Raw genomic sequence first — 20,262 nt, forward strand, 5'->3', positions numbered from 1 at the left:
AGAACCTTTGCTACTGCTGCTGCCTCTCCTCTTCCTCCTCCCTCCCTCCTCCTCTCTTCCTTCCAACTGGTCAGACATTGCTGGATGATCCTGGCAGCTCTTTCACTCTTAACCCACCAGGCAGGCTGAAGCTTGGTGAGCAGGAATGCATTCCAGGGGCTGGGATGAAGTCCAATCTCTGCATCTCCATAGCCTGCCCTATTTTAAAAATAGGGATATTATAAATAAGGACTGGCACAGGGTGGTGGCTCATGCCTGTAATCCTAAATACTCTTTATCTCCAATTAACACCAGAAAACCAGAAGTGGCTCAAGGAGTAGGGTGGTAGCCTTCAGCTGAAGAGTTCAAGGACCCTGCCCAGGCCCAGAGTTCAAACCCTACCATCACACACACACACAAAAAAAAGGACTGCCACAAAGGTTTCTCGCGCCTCTGGAATGCATTTGGCCTCATGCTAGCGCTATGTATATCTAGTTCTGAGCTTTCCTGTTCAAAAAGGTTCCCATTCAATTCATGGAAATGTCATGCATTTCTATGTTAGAGGCGATTTCAGGAGATGTCGGAAGATGTGGAGAGTAGCCTGGGTTCTTTGTGTATTTCTCTCACATCAAGTACTCTCAACTGCATGAAAAATGGCCCAAAGCTAGGTGCTGGTGGTTCATGTCTATTATCCTAGCTACTCAGGAGGCTGAGATCTGAGGATAGAGGTTCAAAGCCAGCCTGGGCAGGAAAGTCCATGAGACTCTTATCCCCAGTGAACCACCAGAAATGGCAGAAGTGGAACTGTCACTCAAGTGGTAGAGTGCTAGCCTTGAGCACAAAAGCTCAGAGAAGGGTCCAGGCCTGAAGTTCAAGCTCTAAGACCAGCACAAAGGGGGGGGGGCAACAAAAAGAAAATAAGTATCTTTGTTGCAGACCTTTCCAGAATCTTTAATGCTTTAGTATAACCTGTAATCCAATTACTTAACTATAGCTGGCCTCATTTTTTCCCCCTCCTTATGGCTCTGAGCAGCTGGGTTCTTTGATTTTCTGAGTTTTCCTTTCTTCTATGAACTTGTGGGATTAGGGCTCCAACTTCCCAGTCTCAGACCCAGAGGGGTGGAGGGGTGCCATCAGAGGGGACGGGGCGGTGGGAGACTGGATTTCCCTCCAGGAATGGCCTTGTCATTTCCTCCAATCAGCTGACACCTTTGTGGAGGGAAGCCGGGGTGAGGACCTATCAAGGAGCACTGTTGATTAGTAGACTGAGGGGTGTGCAGAGTCTTGGTGGTCGCAGGAGTCCTCAGAGGTTGGATGGTGGCATCCTGTACAACTTCTTTTCTTCCAGAACTTTCCCAAAGAGCCGAGCCACCTCCAGGGCGCAGCCCCAGTGAATTGTGAGCCCATAGCCTCCGTGGCCATAGTTGTGGATGACCTGGGAGAGACAAAAACAAATGTTAGTCAGGTTCTGGGAGCCAGGGACGATTTACTTCCCTGGGAGAACTGAGGCATTCTGGGCTTTCCTTAGTGTTTTGGGGAGCGGTGGCTGAGGCCCCTGGACCCAGGAATATGGGGGTCCCTGGTTCTGTGTGTGGAGCTGGAGGACATCACTCCAGGCTCTTGCCTTGTGTATATGGAATAGTCCTGGGGTCATCACACTCAGGTAAGATGAGCCTAGGTCCCTGGACTCAGTCTCGTGCTCACCAAGAGATGGGGAGAAGCAGGGCCCCTGTGCAGGCAAGACCTATGGGTCTCTGTCAGATCTAGACCCCTCTCCATCAAATTCCCTACATGGCTTCCCCATCTTCCCCACACATCCATGTCCATCCACATCTGTACACACACAACTCTCCACACATACCCAATTACACACACACACACACACACACACACACACACACACACACAGAGAGAGAGATAAGGCAAGGGGGAGGGTGCTGTGCTGTGGGTTCAAAAACACCTGTTTTCCTTCCACTCCACTCCACTCTGGAGCAAACGAGGGCAATGCCCTCACTGTAAGCTGTAAGCTGCTCTGTGGTGGAGCCTCCCCTCACCCATTTGTAGAGGGTCATTAGCCACGGCTGCCCCGGTTCTCTGGCTTACATGGACTTTGCCTTGAAAGAGGAAGAGTCACCCTGGGAGCCAGGAGGGGCCCCATTGCCCTGTGAGGACTTACCTCTGTATTTGCAGATCCTGAGCAAAGCCGTTCTCTTTCTAATCGGATCTGGGGGCGAACTGGCCGAAAGCCAGTAAATCCCCCAACAATTCTTGCATTCTGGAAAGAAGAAGAAGAAGAAAAAAGTTGGCGGTGGTGGCTCTGTATTGTTCTTTCCTGTTGTTATGACGACGAAGTGGTAGGGAGCCTTTAGAACCCTGTTGCCAAGGTTACCAACCTCTCCCCTCCCCTCCGTGACTCCTGCCCATTAACCCCCAGCCACCACACCCTCTGTTCACCATAACCATCAACAGCCAACCATCGTGCCATCCCCAACCTCCATGCCACAAAGCAGGCTAACACCAAAACAGACTTCCACAATAAGTGTGAAGAGACTATGTTGTTTTATTTTTGGACAGTACTGGGATTTGAACTCAGAGCGTCACACTTGATAGGAAGGCTCCCTACTACTTGAGCCATGTACCCAGCTCTGTTTTGCTTTACTTAATTTTTTTCAACTAGGACCTCGGCTTGATGCCCAGGCCCACATGGACTGTAGTCCTCGCATGTGCCTTAGATTGCCAAGCTTTCCCCACTGCATCTGTCTTTTTATTGGTTGAGACAGAGGATGGGGTGGAATCTCATGAACTTTTTGTCTGAGCTAGTCTTAAACCACAGCCTTTCCCATTTCTGCTTCCCGGGTTCCTAGGATTTCAGGTGTGACTCAGTGCCTGGCTCAGACTAAGTTGTTTTGGAGATGTTACCCCAGGAGGGGTGTTTTTCCTCATGGTTGTACAATCTCAAATTCTGGTGGATGCCCCAGGTCCTTGCTGGAATGAATTTGCTTATTTAACCCATGGCGGTCTGGGGGGCAGGGGCGTCCCTTCTCATCTGACATCCTTGGGACCCTGGCCTAGGACACTGATGTCCCTGCCCACCTACCTTCAGCGTGGGCTGCAGGCGGCAGCAGCCCCTCCAGATGGTGGTGTGGTCCTGGCTGCTGCTCACCTCACTCCAGTTCCCCAGCTGGAAGACACCTCCGAGAGTCACCGAAGGCATCCTACATGCAAACACGGAGGGTCAGAAGATCACCCCTATCTCTACGGACCCACCTCTGCTTCCTGGCCAACATCCTCATCCTCAACTGCACCTCCCTCTCCTCTCCCCATCATTAGCGCCACCATCTGCCTTGCCATCGCCATCAGTGTCACCAGAATCCACCCATCACCACCTCCGCCACGCCATCAGTACTGCCTTTGAAATTGTCATCTCTGCCACAAGGTCGAAACCACCTCCATGAGCACAGCCATCAACGCTGCTCCACTGCCAACAGCACTGATCTCCTCAAGTCCCGCCCCCATCCCTCTAAACACCTCTGCCACCCTGCCACCAACCAACACACCCTCTGCACGATCTTCCCCGTCACCAGCAACGCTTCCTACTGCCCCCATTCCAGTACCCAGCAGGCCCCTAGATTGCCACCGTTCTACTCATACCAGTGCTTCCACCATACCGAGAATCATCACTGTCCAGCCACAATCCAGTAGCCACTTCCCCACCCCTGTTGCCTCTGACACTACTTCTAGTGACACCATTACTGTCATCAAAAGAATGTTGGAGAGACAGCCCACAGCTAAGTGCTGGTGGGTCACGGCTGTCACTTGAGCTACTCAGGAGGCTGAGATCTGAGAATCACAGTGTAAAGCCAACCCAGGCAGGAATGTGTGGGGGACTCTCATCTGCAGTGAATCACTGGAGATAAGTGAACCGGAAGTGGAGCTCTGGCTCCAAGTGGTAGAGTGCTAGCCTTGAGCAAAAGAGCTCAGGGACAGCACCGAGGCCCTGAGTTCAAGCCCCATGACTGACAAAAACAAAAGCAAGAATTAAAAAACAAAAGAGAGAGAGAGGGAGAGAGAGGGGGGGTCCATTTGTAGCAAAGTTTGCATTCCCAGATGTAATTAATAAAAACAAAACCAACATCTCTGGGAGGAAGCCCAAGGAAGGAAGCCAGGCCTGGGCAGGCAGACAGTGGGGGCGTAGGGAGAGCAGGAGGGTGTGTCCCATTCATTCTGCAGTTGGAGTTTTACCCTGGGATGATATAGGGGGACTGGTAGATGCCGCTTCCTGGCTCATGGGTGATAATGAAATGTTTCATCCACGGGGCTTCCACCTGTGGGTTTGGGACACAGAAGACTAGTCAGAAAGCTGGATAATGGACTCATTTTGACCTAGCACTCCTCTAAAGCACTCCTCCTCCTCCTCCTCCTCCTCCTCCTCCTCCTCCTCCTCCTCCTCTTCTTCTTCTTCTTCTTCTTCTTCTTCTTCTTCTTCTTCTTCTTCTTCTTCTTCTTCTTCTCCTTTTTCCTCTTCTTGTAGTGGTCATGGGGCTTGAACTCAGGGCCTGGGAACTATCCCTAAGCTCTTCAGTTCAAAGCTAGCACTCTACCACTTTGAACCACAATGTCACTTCCAGTTTTCTGGTGGTTAATTAGATACAAGACTCACATGCTTTCCTGCCCAGGCTGGTTTCAAACCCGATCCTCAGATCTCAGCCTCCTGAGTAGCTAGGATCAAAGGCATGAGCCACCAGTACCTGGCTGTAGCCAGCAGTCTTACCAAGAGTGGGGAGGCTCAAGCCCTCTGGCTAAAGATTATCCCTAGCTGTCTGATTCTCCCTGGAAGACCTCCTTCACCACAACCCCGCTCCCTGAAGTACCACATGTCCCTGTGTTCCTAGAAACATCTGAGCATGCATGAGCAAATATACACACATATACAAAATCCCATGTGCACGCGAATGCACACACATACACGTGCAGGCCCACCATAGGCTTGCACTGACATGCATACACCCACCCTCCTGTGCAGTGAGGGCAGCTCTGGTCAGTGGTGACCACCCAGGTTCCTCAGCTAGGTTTCCTGGGTTTGCATCTCAATCACCGTGGACTGCTCTGCAGGGACTCCGCTACCGCAGTGGCCCACCTCTCAAAGATGGCAGCGGCCTCGTGATGACCTCCATCTCAAAAGGTGGCGGTGACCACTGGACCTAGTCAGCTCTGCAGGTGCCTGGCACTGAAGAAATGGCACTCACCTTGATGATCTGCCCACGGCCTGGCTGCAGCAGGGGGTCTGGCTGCAGGGTCCCAGCCCACACCCCAGGACAGTTGATAATCACGTCTGCGCCTCCTCCTGCTACCTGGCAGAAACAGCAGGGCACATACATAACAAGCAGCAGAGACCCCCATATCCCTCATCTTCTTCCGCCTACTGTCTGGAAAGCAGTGAGGAAATCAGATGGACCAAATTTCCACTCTGCTATTTAATTAATATGCAACTCTCCCAAATCCTTTTACTTCCTTGAAGCTCAGTTTTCCCCCAGTTTATAATCATTTTATAATTGGGACAGTAATGCTTGGTCACAGGCTGCTGTGAGAATCCCAGGTAACCCTCAATATAAAAGTGCTGCATGCTAGGTACAGTGCCTCACTCCTGTAATCACAGCCACCGAGGGAGTGGAGGTAGGGAGGAAGATCAAGTTTCAAAGGCAACTAAGGCAAAAGTTTGCAGGACCTCGTTTCAACCAACAGGCTGGATACGATGGCACATAGCCACCATCCTAGCTATGCCAGAGGCGTGTGCAGGAGAAGCTTCATTTTAGGCCTGCCCAGACAAAAATGAGACCTTATCTGAAAATTACTGAAGCATAAAAAATGGCTGGGGGAGTGCTTCAAGTGACAGAGCACCTAGTTGGCAAGGCCCTGAGAAAGAGGTGTGTTGGGCATTGATGGCTCACACCTTTAATCCTAGCTACACAGGAGGCTGAGATTCAAGGGTCACTGTTCAAAGCCAACATGAGCAAGAAAGTCGATGAGACTCATCTCCAATTAAACACCAAAAAGCCACAAGTGGAGCTGTAGTTCACTAGCCCTGAGCAGAAAAGCTTAGGAACAGCACCTAGGCCCTGAGTTTGAGCCCCAGGACTGGCATAGAACCTGGAGGAAACGAGGAGAAGAAAGAGAGAAAGAAAAAAAGAGGGAAGAAGGAAAGGAGAGAGGGAAGGAGGAAGGGAGGAAAGGAGGGAGGGAGGGAGAGGAGGAGATGAAATGATGCTTGGTAATAAATATATGGAAACCTCACAGCCTCAAAGCAGTCAGAGAGGAAAGCAGGGGTTACTACAATCACAATTTCATTCCATGTCCTTCTCTTGCCCTTTGCTCTGCCCAGACATCGGCTGGAGGGCCAAGCTCTGTCTTGGATACTTGTCAACTCAAAGACATCGTGTGAGGAGCACGCAACCCAGCCCCGGGACAGTGGCTCCCCTCCCACATCTCTCTCTCTCTCTCTCTCTCTCTCTCTCTCTCTCTCTCTCTCTCTCTCTCTCTCTCTCTCTCCCTTTCTCTCTCTCTCTCTCTCTCTCTCTCTCTCTCTCTCTCTCTCTCTCTCTCTCTCTCTCTCTCACACACACACACACGGCAGGCAATACACTCTTACCATCCATGAGCCAGCCTTTGAGAAACAGGTCTGTGGTGGACTGATACTCGAAGCTGTGGAGACCCAGCTGCTTCTGAGTATACATCAGCATTATGATAAGTGCTGGGATTGACTGACGTTGCTCAGTCAGGGTCTGGTACACTAGCACTGCCTGATGATGGTGGCTGTTCATGGCTATTTATGAGGGTGGGGTGGGGTTGCTTTGACCAGCTGAAGGCTGGCCAGCAGGTAGCATTTGGCAGTGGAATGTGGCTGATACTAAAGGAAGAAGCAGACAGCTCTCTAGCCCTAAAACATAAACTGGGTTTAGGCGTCAATTAGCCCCCATGACCAGCATGTTTTCATTCTTTCTTTGTTCTTGGAACCAACGTCAAGGCAGATACCACCAGCAGCAGGAAACAAAGCACTCTCCCCTCTTTCCACTCCCTCCCAGCGCTGCAGCTCACCTCCTCCAAAGATGTCACCTTCCGCTGGAAGAATTGCACGCCCCTCTCTTTCAACCTGGAGACATCAGATGCATTGAAAGATTGTTTCTCCGCCCCCTCCCTCCAACTGAGTGGCATAGGAGACATCTCTGGGGACATTAGTCTCACAGGACCCTCCTTGACAAGATGAGTCTGTAGTCACCTCCATTATGATCACCTGGGTAAACTACTGAGCCACAAAGATGTCCCCCACTTGGGAAAGAGCCCTCCGAGATGGCCCAAGCCCTTGAGGGAGCACATGAAGAAGGGACTGGGGGCTTCCTGAAGGCCATTGGTGAGTCTCAGTGAGAGGCTGGAACTCAAACCCAGGCCTCTTCTTTTCCTCCAGTTCTACTGTCACTGCATGGTTTTACAACAGCAAAGGAGATGAGCCAGGTCCAGAACAATGGTGTGCGTGCAAGATGACTGTCAGGACCAAGGACAGCACCCACCCCTTGGCCTCAGGGTTTTTCCTCAATAAGCTTGGGGAGGACTGGTCAACACAGAGAGAAAATTCCCATGACCAGCCTTCCCTATACCTTGGTCCCTGGGAACTGCCTTCTTCAAACCAAAGCTTAAAGCCTTACCTTTCAGTCAGCCACTGCAGATAGCTTTTCCCATCTACGAGCAAGCTTGTGTTGAACCAGCCATAGCTAGAGTCACAGCAGGCAAAAGGTAACAAGAAAGATCAGCAGGGTTCCAAAGGCAAGCGCCAGAACCAATGGGTCATGTTCAAGGGGGATAGGGAGCGATATCCAAGGCAAGGAGAATGTTTCTATCAGAGGAGGCCATCAGGGGCAGTGGGATATGAGTAGATACTGGGTGTGCGGTGTACAGGGGGGCTCAGGCATGGGGTAGAATGAAGAGAGGACATCAGGCTGCAGAGTGAAGCTGAGGAGGGTTTGGGATCACAAGGGCTGGGCTGGAATCCTAGCTTGGTCACCCAGCTTGTGAGCAGGGAGGTCATCTGACCTAAAAACTGGGGACCTAGTAGAAGGTGGGGTGTCCTTAGATAATCAGGGAACTTTCTGGCAAGGGATCATGAGACCCCGCCCATTCTCCATTTCTGCTTCCTGGCTTGGGATGTGAATTGCTCTGGGATACCGTCTTATCATGACGAGCCCTCTGCCCCTTCCTCAGAGGCCCTAACGCATGACCTTGGACTTGAACCTCAAGAACCATAAGGTAAAATAAACCTTTTCTACTTCACAAGCAGCCAGCATCGGGTATTTTATTACAGTTATGCAAATCTGATGGATACACTGAGCTTCTGGGCTTGTGATGTGTGACTCCCTATCACTGCCTTCCAGCCCAAAGCCCAGTACGAGTGGGACCTCTGTGAGGAGCTGGACAGAGCTCCAGGCCAGGGAGTCTGGAGGAAATAGGGAGTTCCGTGACCCCATCCCCTGCGGTTTTCAAGGTAGTTCTGTCTGGCTCATGGTGCCCCAGACCCTTTGTGTGTGACAATAATCTTACCTGTAATCAGGAAACACATCCAGCTCTCTAGGGGTAAGCTTCCGAAATCCCAAAACTATGTCTTTCCAGGGAGGGTCCTGAAGAGGAAGGAGAGAAGGACACTTGTTGAGGGGTAGCTCTCGATGATGATGATGATGATGATGATGATGATGATGATGATGATGATACATAACGTTTCAGGCATTTAGTTACAAGGATTCCCTTAATCCCCACAGCAAGCCATTGGGGTGGACATCATGCTTGTTCTCAGCTGAAAAAAGCCAGGCTGAGTGAGGTTAAGAAATTTACCCAAAGTCACATAGCTCATGACTGGTGCAACGCCACAGATGGGAGTCCACGTGACTTTTTTTTTTTTGCCAGTCCTGGGGCTTGAACTCATGGCCTGAGTACTGTCCTTGGGCTTTTTTCTCAAGGCTAGCACTCTGCCACTTGAGCCACAGCACCATTTCTAGCTTTTCCTATGTATGTGGTACCAAGGAATTGAACCCGGGTCTTTGTGCATTCTAGGCAAGCACTCTACCACTAGACCAAACTCCTGGGCCCCCACATGACTCTTTTTTGTCTTCATATATTTTTAATTGTTATTATTAGAAGGGTTACATTATAGTCACCAGATAGAAGGTGCATTACTTCACAAACATTGATACCCTTTCTCATGTCTTGTCCACGTGACTCTTAGAGTCAGAGGAGGAATCGAGGTAAGAAATGGGGAAGAAAGCCAGGCACAATGGCTCATGCCTGCCATCCTAGCTGCACAAGTGGCTCAGATCTGAGGATCACAGTTCAGAGCCAGCCCGTGTATGAGACTCTTATCTCCAGTGACAGAAAACTAGAAGTGGCACTGTGGCTCAAGTGGTGAGGGGCGAGCCTTGAGCTAAGAGCTCAGGGACAGTGCCCAGGCCCAGAGTTCTCTCAAAGGGTTCAGAGAGAGAGAGAGAGAGAGAGAGAGAGAGAGAGAGAGAGAGAGAGAGAGAGAGAGAGAGAGAGAGAGAGAGAGAGAGAAAATAGAGAGAAATTGGACCACACAAGCACACAAGGCTCCCCAAAGGGTGGTGCGGGAGGCAGTGGACAGATGGGCTCTGCTCACCTGAGAGGAGACCCCAGCCTCACCCCTGACTGCCTGGAAGCCATGGAGCCTCAACAGAGGCTTCTTTTTTTTTTTTTTTTTTGGCCCCCTTCTCGCTCCGGCCTCGCTGGCTCTGGCTCGGCTCGCTCCCGCACCGCTCGCTCCAGCCACCACTCGGTTGGGCTCCACTTGCTTGCTTTCGCTCTCTGTCGCTTGTTGCAGTCTCGTCTCTGCCACTTTTCCGGCTTGGTTGTGTATGTGGGATACCGAGGAATCGAACCCGGGTCTTCATGCATGCTAGGCAAGCACTTTAACCACTAGGCCAAACTCCCGGGCCCCAGAGGCTTCTTTGTATCATGCAGTCAGTGAATAACAACTTGAGGGCCCATGGAACATAACAGATTATGTGGATAAAGCTCTAAGCCCAGGCTGGGAGTTTGGCCTAGTGGTAGAGTGCTCGCCTAGCATACACAAAGATCCAGGTTCGATTCCACAGTACCACATACATAGAAAAAGCCAGAAGTGGTGCTGTGACTCAAATGTTAGAGTTCTAACCTTGAGAAAGCCCAAGGACAGTGCTCAGGCCCTGAGTTCAAGGCCCATGATTGGCAAAAAAAGAAAAAGAAGAAAAACTCTAAGGCCAGTGCTAGGGGCCGAGTGCTTGATATCACACCATGCCATCCTCCTCAGTAGCCTGATGGTACCTCCAAAGGGTGGGCACACTGAGCACCCTGAGTCACAGGCTGTCTGGGTCCAAACCCATGCTCTGAGTCTGATGAGCTTTGGGCTTTGGGTAAGTTTCTGCAATGCTCCGAGCCTCTGCTTCCGCACGTGCAAGTGAGGGGAATGATGTTGTGGCTGGCATATGGTAGTTACAACCACGTCTGGCACAGGTTTTAAATTTATTCATTCTCTCCCTCCCCCCTCCTCTGTGTGTGTGTGTGTGTGTGTGTGTGTGTGTGTGTGTGTGTGCACATACGTGTGTGCTGGTCCTGGGGCTTGAACTCAGGGCCTGAGAGCTGCCTCTGTGGGTTTTGTTTTGTTTTACTCAAATCTAGTGCGTATCCCATCACTTGATCCACAGTTCCGGTTCCGGCTTTTTGGTGGTTCATTGGAGATTAGAGTCTCACAGAGTTTTCCTGCTCAGGCTGGCTTCTAGCCGTGATCCTCAGATCTCAGCCTCCTGAGTTTACAGGCTTACAGGTGCGAGCAACTGCTGCCCAGCTATTTTATTCTGTCTTGAAGATGAGTCCTGGGATATCCTGGGACAATTGACATTTGGGGATTCTGTAGCAAGAGTCCACTACTGCAGGGCATGTAAGCATTTTGCCTGAACCAACCAAAGACTCATGTCCTCTACCCATATCCATCAGACTTTGTGTCTGCCCATGTGACAACATTAGAAAACAAACAAAATCAGTATATACGTATATATATATAATATATATATATATGTATTATATATATATAAAACACAGGTGTTTTCCCCAGGCTTGGGGGCCCTTGTCTGTGATTTCTCAAGGTCAAATACCCACCGGAATGGCTTCTCGGAAGAGATTGTAACCTGAGACCAGGGCCAGTCCCATTTGCTCAGCATTGGGAGAATTCACGTGGCTCAGGAGATAGTCAAAGGTCTGCTGGTTCCATTCCCTGGAAGGGAAAGGCACCCAGGATCTCAGCTTCCAATGAGACCCCCCACCCCTGCACCCGGCCCAGGCATCCCCACGAGATCTGTAGTGCCATGCCCACACTTCTGGACACTCCATATTCATCGGCTGGAGAGCAGAGGGTAGAGGATACAGTGCAGGGAGCCTTGGTTGGGGGTCGGGGAACACTTCAGGCTGGAGCTTGGCAGTCCACGTGCTTCCTTCCGTGAAGGCTCTGCCCTGGCTTCCTAGGAAGCCTGACTCTGGGCACCTTGCACTCCTCCCAGCAGGAGCAGTTCATTGGAGACTCCAGTTAACCACTAGAAAACCAGAAGTGGCTCTGTGGCTCAAGTGGTCGAACGCTAGCCTTGAGCTGAATTGCTCAGGGACAGCACCCACACAGAATTCCTGTTATCCTAGCTACTCAGGAGGCTGACCTCTGAGAATCGGTGTTGAAAGCCAGCCTGGCAGGAAAGTCTGTGAGACTCTTATCCCCAGTAAACCACCAGAAAACTTGCACTGTGGCTCAAGTGGTAGAGTTGTAGCCTTGAGTGAAAGAGCTCAGGGACAGCACCTAGGCCCCACAATCAGACAAAAAAAAAAAAGGTGCCAGCCCTGCCTCCCTGCCTTCTCCTTCCTCTGTCACTGGTTCATGAGAATGAGGACACAGGATGTGACCTTGGAAGCAGTGTCAAAGGAAGAGCTTTGAGATGGAAAAGGCCTCACCACCCCCATACACTGTCCAGGGTGATTGGCTATGGAACTGACAAGAGTGGGAATTATGGATTGTTTGAGATATTTCTAGAAGGTTCACCTGGCCATTTCTAAGTGATATAGTGACCTTTGCATCTTTTATGTCACCTTAGTTTTCTGGACTCGTTAATACCCAGGGAATGGAGAGCTACCCAGTGCAGGGCGGGACACAGATAAGGCCAGCCCTCCATTTCAGCAGTGTTCCTAGCTCAAATATCTGCCTGCCTCAGCTTCTTTTGTAGCTGGGATTATAAACACTTGCCACTTCAGACTCATTAGTTGTTTCTTCTTCCTCCCCTCTTTTTCTTCCTCTTTCTACTCTCCCCCTCTCCTTTCCTCCTCTTCCTTCTCCTCTTTCTCTTTCTTTCCCTTCTTCTAACTCCCCTTTCTTCTCTTCCCCCTCTTCTTCCCCTTCCTCCTCCTACTTTTCCTCCTCTTTCTTCTCTTTTCCTCTTTTTTTCTTTTTGGTAGTACTTGGATCTGAATTCAGGGCTTCAAGATTGCTAGGCAAGTACTTTATCATTTGAGCCACATCAACAGCCTTTTATTTTCTTGTTATTATTATTATTATTAGCCTGTCTTGGGGCTTAAAGTCAGAGCCTGGGCACTGCCCATAGTTTTATGTTTTTGTTTTTTGGCTAGTGCCCTGCTATTTCAGTCACAGCTCCACTTGTGATAAAAGTCTCTCAGACTTTCCTGAATAGGCTGACTTCCAATAAGCCTTAGCTCTCAGCCTCCTGGGTAGCTAAGATTCTAGGCATGCGCCACCTGCGCCTGTTTGTGCTTTCACTACTGTTTAGGTAGATATTTTTTTACCCAGGGTTGGCCTCAGTCCTAGATTCTCCTACCCACAGCCTCCAATGTAGCTGGGGTCCTATATGCATGCCACCACACCTGGCTTATTGACTGAGCTACAGTCTTGCTAACTTTTTACCTGGGCTGGTTTCAAACTGCCGTCCTCCCAGTCTCTACCCTTGCAGTAGCTGGGATGCCAAGGATGAGCTACTGCACCCAGCCTAGAATTTACTTTCTATGTCAGATCAGAGCTTCCAGGTAGGACTCGTTCTTGGTGATGCACAGCTTAAGAGGAGGGCCCCGCCCTCTGCAGCCTTATCCCTATGGATGCCCAGATCTGCCCTGGGGGCCCCCCCACTCACATCTCCTGGGGGTCGCTGGGGGTAGAGAGATAGGGTTGCCAGAGGCCTGCAGCTACATCGGTGGTGGTGAGCGGGGTGAAGCGGTCAGCGTAGACCTTTATGTCCAGTGGCTGCAGGATGGAATGGTAGTGCTCATGAATGCACAGGGCAGCGGAGAGCCCGATGACTCCCGCTCCGATCACTACCACACGCATTAGGCCAGCCTGCAAGGGGAAAGAGGGATTGTGTCTGTGACCGCCATCATTGTCCCTGTCATCAACAACATCCCCCGATGGCTTAAAGTACCAGGCACTGTCAAACACTCCCTCCCCACCCCTCTCTCTCTCTGTTGTAGTCAACCTTGAGCAAAAAGCTTCAGCTTCTTCTAAAGGGGCGCTCAGAGCATCGGTGGACTACTTAACATGATGTCAAATCAAGAGTTCAAGGGGGAGTGAACATTGTTCACCTACAGTGCTCCAGTTCCAGGACTGTGTTTTATCTCCTTCTGGTATGCTTCTGTGTTGGATCCCATTTCACAGATAAGTAAACTGAGGCTCAGAGCAGTAGAGTGACTCACCTGAGGTCACTCAGCCAAGTAGTGTTGCTGGGAGGATTAGGTTCCAATCCACTGACTGCACACCCACTACCTTCAGCTAGCTGATGTCGCCAGGAGCTCAGAACTCGGTCTTCCAGCACGGAGCTTGGCCTGTCTTGAGCTGGCTGGAACCTCAGAAGTTTATAAGGCTAGCAGCTTTTGACCTTGAACTTCTCTGCTGGCTCCTGCTGAGGCAGAACAAGAGGGCTGTTTGTGCCCGGAAGGGCCAGATTTAACTTTTCCTCTTTTTTTTTTTTTTTTTTTTGTCTTTGCCTTCCACAGACCCAGCTCCTGGCAACTCCAGCCTCTGTGGTCCTGAACAGCAGGACATTCTCAATACAGCCTAGTTTTGCAAAGAGGGAAAATGGTTCCAGCCCGAGAGAGCTGGACTCAGCCAGGGTTTCAGAAGCCAAGTTGGACATAGAATCAATAAGCAGAAAAGTCTCGTTCTTCTAGACTTCTCTCCTTCCAGCTTGAAGCCTAGACTTAGATGCTGAGGGATAAGGGGAACAGACATTAGCAAAGACCCCCCCCCTAGGTTTCTCCCTGCCCTTTCTCCTGTCTCAGGAGATGCGATCCCCTCACTTGTAAGGCCGTGGTAACCATAATCTTCCAGGTTATCCTGAGATGAAATGAGTTCTGGGCAGAAGCTGCAGTTCCGTTATAAGGCCTAGCCCAAATTGAAGCCCCAAATTCAATCTCAGTGTGCCCCACTATTGTGTGTGTGTGTGTGTGTGTGTGTGTGTGTGTGTGTGTTCTACAAAAGTTCTCAATTCAATCCCTGGCGCATAGTAGGTCCTCTGCACATAATATGCTTTCTCTGTCCCCTAGCATCCTGAAAACGCTCAGTGGGAAAACAGTCTCCAGAGATATAAAGAGCCGTGGGCTGGTGGCTCACGCCTGTAATCCTAGCTACTCAGGAGACTGAATTGAGGCTCATGGTTCAAAGCCAGCCCAGGCAAGAAAGTTCATGAGACTCTAATCTCCAATTAACCACCAGAAAACCGGAAGTAGCGCTGTGGCTCAAGTGGTAGAGTGCTAACCTTGATCTGAAGAGCTCCAGGACAGCGCCCAGGCCCAGAGTTCAAGTCCCATGACCAACAGACGAGAGAGAGAGAGAGAGAGAGAGAGAGAGAGAGAGAGAGAGAGAGGAAGAAAGAGAAGACATGCTTACTATAGGATCTTTGCCAGGTTCTTTCTCTCTCTGAGCCTCCTGACTGTATTATCTCTGGAGAGTTTGGTCATTCTTTTTGTTGTACCACTTGAGCCACAGTGCCACTTCTGGTTTTCTGGTGATTAATTAGAGATTAGAGTCTCATGAACTTTCTTGCCCAGGCTGGCTATGAACTGTGATCCTCAGATCTCAGCTTCCTGAGAAGCATTCTTTTATATCAATAGTAACTAAAGGGCTTTCCTGTGTTTTCAAAAGTTCCCCAGGATAAAAATGCTCAGAATTGGAGTGGATGAGGTGTTGGAAGTAATAGCTGGACAGGCCCTCCTCTGCTGCTGGCACACATACTCTGTCTGCTTGACTAGGTGACGGGTCGTCAACCTCTCCAGTTTGCCTCAGAATGTTTATTTTCAGTGACAAAAGATGAAGAGACCTGGGTGAGCTAGGATAAGTTGGTCTATCCCAACTGAGGCCTGGTATACTCTTAGATGTTTCCGGGGTAGCAAAACCCACTCCTTAGGGTCTCCACCCCTAGTCCTCAGCACATCCGCCTGCAAGACATTCTTCTTGTTTTTTGTTCTGTCTCCAAGCCTGTAGTAGTGAAAGGCAAGGCTTGGCTGCACGAATGGAGTTATTATAAGGATTAAGGAAGAGAAAAGTGCTTGAAGACCCACACATGACAGCAATGTGGCTTATCCCATGTACAGATGAGGGACTGAGATGAGGTCAGTTATTCAAGGTCACAATAAGAACTGCACTTTTCCATTCTCACACTGACTTGGGGCGAGGGGGGGGAGGCATGGGGGAAGCTGTCTATCAATAGGAATGCATGAGATCTGAGATGACAACATTTCCAAACTATTGGGAAGCGCCGAACTAAAAACAACAACTTCAGACTAGTTGTAGTAGCTCATGCCTATAACCCCAGCAACTTCAAAGTCAAGAGTGGAAGGATTGGGACCAGCGCTGGCAAAAAAACAAACAAACAAAACAAGTCCCCAGTTTGACAAACAAGCTGGGTATGGTGGTGTAAGGCCTGTCATTCCAGCTACAAGGGAGGTGTAAGGAGGACTGGTGTCCAGGATGGCTCAGGCAAAAACATGAGACTCTATTTGAAAAAGGGCTGGCTGGGCGTTGGTTGTTTACACTTATAGTCCTAGCTATTTGAGAGGCTGAGAGTGAAAGGACTGATGTATGAGGCCATCTTGGAAAGAAAAGATCGTGAGCCCCTTTCTCTTCCTGCAGCTGGTGAGCAGCCTGCTTTGTGGGTGACTGAGACCCTAAAGGTCATACTTCCACCAGGCCAGCTCTGGGAAGAAAGTTCTTCAAAATTCTATCTTAACAGAAAAAGCTGGACATTGTGGCTCATTCCCAGTTATGCGGGGCGCGGGCGCTGTGGCTCAGGCCTGTAATGCTAGCTACTCAGGAGGCTGAGATCTGAGGATCAAGGTTCAAAGCCTGACCTGACACAAAAGGACCTGAGACTCTTATCTCCAACTAACCTCTAGAAAAAGGGAAGTGGGGGTTGGCTCAAGGGTAGGGTGGTAGCCTTGAGCTGAAGAGCTTAGGGACAGCGACCAGGCCCAGGGGTAGGGCAGTAGTAGCCTTGAGCTGAAGAGCTCAGGGACAGAGTCCAGGCTGATTACAAGCCCCACGACCCACAAAAAAAACAAACAAAAAGTAACCGGTGAGCTGGGTGCTGAGTGACTCAGAGTGCTGAGATTTAAGGATGGTGGTTCAAAGCCAGCCTGGATCAGAAAGTTTGTGAGATTTTTATCCCCAAGTAACACCAGAAAAACAAATTGGAGCTGTGGCTCCAAGTGGTAAAGCACTATCCTTGAGCAAAAGAGCTCAGGCACAGAACCTATGCCCCGGGTCCAAACTCTAGTACCACTAAAAGAAAAAAAAAAGCAAATAAAATAATTCAAAATAAAAGAGGCTGAAGGCATGGTTCAAGTAATAACATGTTTGCTTAAAAAGTGTTAGGCACTAATTTCAAACCCCAGTACTGCCAAAGGAAGGAGGAAGAGGAGGAAGAAGAAATAGGAAGGAAGAGGAAAGAAAATGGGGAGGAGGAGGAGATGAAGGAGGGAGAAAGAAGGAAGGAGGAGGAGGAGGGAGAAGGGAGGAAGAGGGCAAAGAAGAGAGGAGAATGGAGGAGAAGGGAAGAGGAAAATGAAGATGAGGGAAGAGAATGCAAAAGAGAGGAGGAAGGAAGGAAGGGAGAAGAGGGGAAGGGAAGGAGGAAAGAAAATTGGACCAGAGGAAGGCTGTCAGGTACACAGGGCCATCTGCCCAAGAGAAGAGCATGAGGAGAAAAAACTGTGACAACCAAGACTATGTCTGGTGACCATTCCAACGTCCAGGGAGAAAGTCTGCTCAGGGACAGGGGGAAAAGTGCAATGTGGCCTCAGTTTCTTCATGGTGCAAAACTCAAAAGAAGAGTTAGAGGCCAGGAGTTTGGCTTAGTGGGAGAGTGCAGACCAGGGTTCGATTCCTCGGTACCACATACATAGAAAAAAGCCAGAACTGGTGCTGAGGCCTCAAGTGGTAGAGCTCTCCAACCTTGAGAAAGTCCAAGGACAGTGCTCAGGCCCTGAGCTCAAGCCCAGGACTAGCACAAAAAAAAAAAAGAAGAGTTAGACATCCTTATCCAGATGGGGAAACTGAGGCCCCAAGATGCAGAGCAACTCCAGTCAGCCACAAGGTTGTATGTTCTGCTGTGGAAGGCAGAGAGAAAAACTGGCCGTGTCTTGTGTGTCAGGCATTATGCTAAGAACTTACCATGGTGTGTCTAGCTGTGATCTTTGTGACATCACATTCTAGAGAACATCATGAACATTTTACATCTGACATGGCGGCATCTGAGGCTCAGGCAAGTGATCACTGGGACCCATGCCCCAGCTGGTGAGAGGCAGTGGACAGGCTGTCCAGGCCCCCTGTCCAGAGGCTGAAACACCCTGTCCTGCTCTGCTGAAAAACACAGGACTTCGTAACTCCAAGGGCCAGACTGGCAAAGATGATCATGCCATGTTTCACGCTTGCATTTTCCCAAACCCCAAAGGTACCATTTAGAGGAATTTTGAGTAAATAAGTGAGGATAGAATTGCAAAGAAAAATATCCCAGTATTCAGTCAATCACGTGGTGAGAAACATACCCCAACACACATACACAGGAAAAAAAAACATTTTCCATACTGATTGTAGTAACTTCCCTTAGGAAAATGTAGCATAAATGTATGAGATTCTGAATAGAATTGGGACCCCCATTGTAGGCCCCAACAGAGCCAATCTCAGGTAAAGCACCCATGCATGTAGCAATGGATTCTGTACCCATGTGCAGGGGGTTTGGCTACTGAGTCAGCTATTTCCTTGTTGCTCTGGTTAATGTTTCCCCTTGTGTGTGTGTGTGTGTGTGTGTGTGTGTGTGTGTGTGTGTGTGTGTGTGTGTGTGTGTGTGGTACATGCCTGTACCCAGCTTGAATTCAGAACCTGGAGCTTTTTCACTGAAGGCTGGTGCTCTACTACTTGAGTCACAACTCCATATCCCAGCTTTTTCTGATGGTAAATTGGAGATAAAAGTCCCCTGGATTTTCCTACCCAGGCTTGCTTCAAACCTCAAACCTCAGATCTCAATCCTCTGAGTACAGGCACAAGCCACCAGCACTGGTTTTGTGCTGGTTTTATCTCAAAAAACCACAACTGAGCAAACATGAAGTGTGCATACAGGGAGTTGAAGCAGCTGAGGTTCTTAAGTGTCACTGTGTGTGTGTGTGTGTGTGTGTGTGTGTGTGTGTGTGTGAGAGAGAGAGAGAGAGAGAGAGAGAGAGAGAGAGAGAGAGAGAGAGAGAGAGAGAGATCACAATATCTTGCAAGCTCAGAGGAGCAAGGAAACCAATGCATTTTGGTCCTGTCCTATGAAGTCAAATCATATGAAGATTCTGGATAGACACAACCCCTTACCCCAGTTCTCTCTATTGCCCAAGGAGCTGGGAATTATTGTTAACCTCAGTCTATGCCAAGGACTGATTTTCGGAGAGGGGAGGCACACCCTGGACCATGACACTCAGCTGTGACCCAGTTCCTCTCCAGTTTTGCACACTGCACAGTAGAAATATTTAGGGAGCTGGCAGTGAGCTGCGCTGGATTTTCTTTTCTTTTTTCCTTTTGCTTGTATTTGATCTTGTCTGAGTTTGTCTATGACCTTCTAGTCCCTGGGGAAGCTAGCCTCTGAGGCAGCTTCTGACTTCAACTGCTCTGTGTTCACAGCCAAGAAGGGAAAGACGCTGAAGAAAAATCAAAAAGTCAGCTGAGCCAGGGTGGCTCCTATCTGTCATGCTAACTACTCAGGAGGCTTAGATCTAAGGACTGTGGTTTAAACCAGCTAGGGCTACAGAGCCTGTAACACTCTTATTTTCAAGGAATCACCTTCACCCTCCTCCCCCGCAAAAAAAAAAAATGCCAGAAATGATGCCATGACTTAAGTGGGAAAGCATCAGCTTTGAGGGGAAAAAATTTCAAGGAGAAAGCATCTACCCAGGGTCTAAATTCAAGCCCTAGGACCAACACAAACACAATAGACAGACAGACAGACAGACAAGACAGACAGACAAACAGATGGGGTTTGAGTTAGGATCCCACATCTCAGATGAGACGGAGGCTTGGAGATGAGAAGTCACTTAGCTGCAGACCCCTACGTGACTCCAGGGCTGGAGCTTTAGCGCTTTGGGGCAACTGCTGCCTAAGGCCAGGTGCCCAAAGCCAGATTTATCCTCTCCTCTGACACCTGTCACCTGTATCTAACACTGAGCCTGGTCTGTTGACACCAGGAAGATGCTGTGTCCTACCTCTTTCCTCTCCCCCCTTAAAAGGGCACCTGTGTCACTCACCCGTGTACCAGACCTGTGGAGAGCTGTGGCGTCTGCTGGGGTGCAGGGTCCTCTTTCCCGCAGGGAAACTTCTTTTTCTCAGAGAGAGACGTTCTGACTTCAGTTCCTCTGCTTGACTGCCAGGAACAGCACACTTGGTTAAAGTCTAAATCGGTGGACCCTAGGGTAGCCCTGTGCTGACCTGGGGAACTGGACTTAGCCCGACCAGCCAGGAGACTGCTCCTCCCCTTGTTCCAAGCCACTGAAAAGTTGCCTGACTTTTCTGGCTGATCCCAAGTCTCTGGGGACAGGCTTTGAGGGAGTGGGGAGGGAGGGAGGGAGCAAGGGAGGGAGGACTTTTTCTGAGGGCACGAGGAGGTCTGTCTCTCTGGCCAGCTGGAGATGATCTCTTTCTGCCTTCATCCTGCTGGCAAAGGGGAGGGTGGTTCCCCGGGCAGCTGT

General features: G+C 49.8%; 1 protein-coding gene across 1 annotated transcript; it reads right to left on the minus strand.

Moving 5' to 3' along the window:
• Nucleotides 1-1,138: 1,138 nt before the first annotated feature.
• Nucleotides 1,139-20,057, minus strand: Dao (D-amino acid oxidase). Its single transcript, XM_090320327.1, has 12 exons — nt 19,835-20,057; nt 13,744-13,946; nt 13,188-13,390; nt 11,167-11,281; nt 8,566-8,642; nt 7,677-7,742; nt 7,072-7,126; nt 5,226-5,330; nt 4,222-4,304; nt 3,077-3,194; nt 2,156-2,254; nt 1,139-1,414 (listed from the first exon to the last, which is right to left on the minus strand). Exons 3-12 carry the CDS (start codon nt 13,379-13,381, stop codon nt 1,283-1,285), a joined length of 1,044 nt encoding a protein of 347 aa, XP_090176453.1. The 5' UTR covers nt 13,382-13,390; nt 13,744-13,946; nt 19,835-20,057; the 3' UTR covers nt 1,139-1,282.
• Nucleotides 20,058-20,262: the final 205 nt, after the last annotated feature.

This window comes from Megascapheus bottae, chromosome 28, assembly GCF_031878675.1.
Source record: "Megascapheus bottae isolate mThoBot1 chromosome 28, mThoBot2.hap1, whole genome shotgun sequence".
In the NCBI taxonomy this organism is placed as follows: domain Eukaryota; kingdom Metazoa; phylum Chordata; class Mammalia; order Rodentia; family Geomyidae; genus Megascapheus; species Megascapheus bottae.

What these genes read in the sequence shown, in the direction of transcription:
- Dao (XM_090320327.1), bottom strand. Translation starts at nt 13,381, where the DNA reads ATGCGTGTGGTAGTGATCGGAGCGGGAGTCATCGGGCTCTCCGCTGCC. An exon ending in CCCAGCGACCCCCAGGAGAT is followed by an intron (nt 11,282 to 13,187) that starts GTGAGTGGGGGG and finishes TTTCCCTTCCAG; the next exon opens with GGAATGGAACCAGCAGACCT. An exon ending in CAGGATCTGCAAATACAGAG is followed by an intron (nt 1,415 to 2,155) that starts GTAAGTCCTCAC and finishes TGTCTCTCCCAG; the next exon opens with GTCATCCACAACTATGGCCA.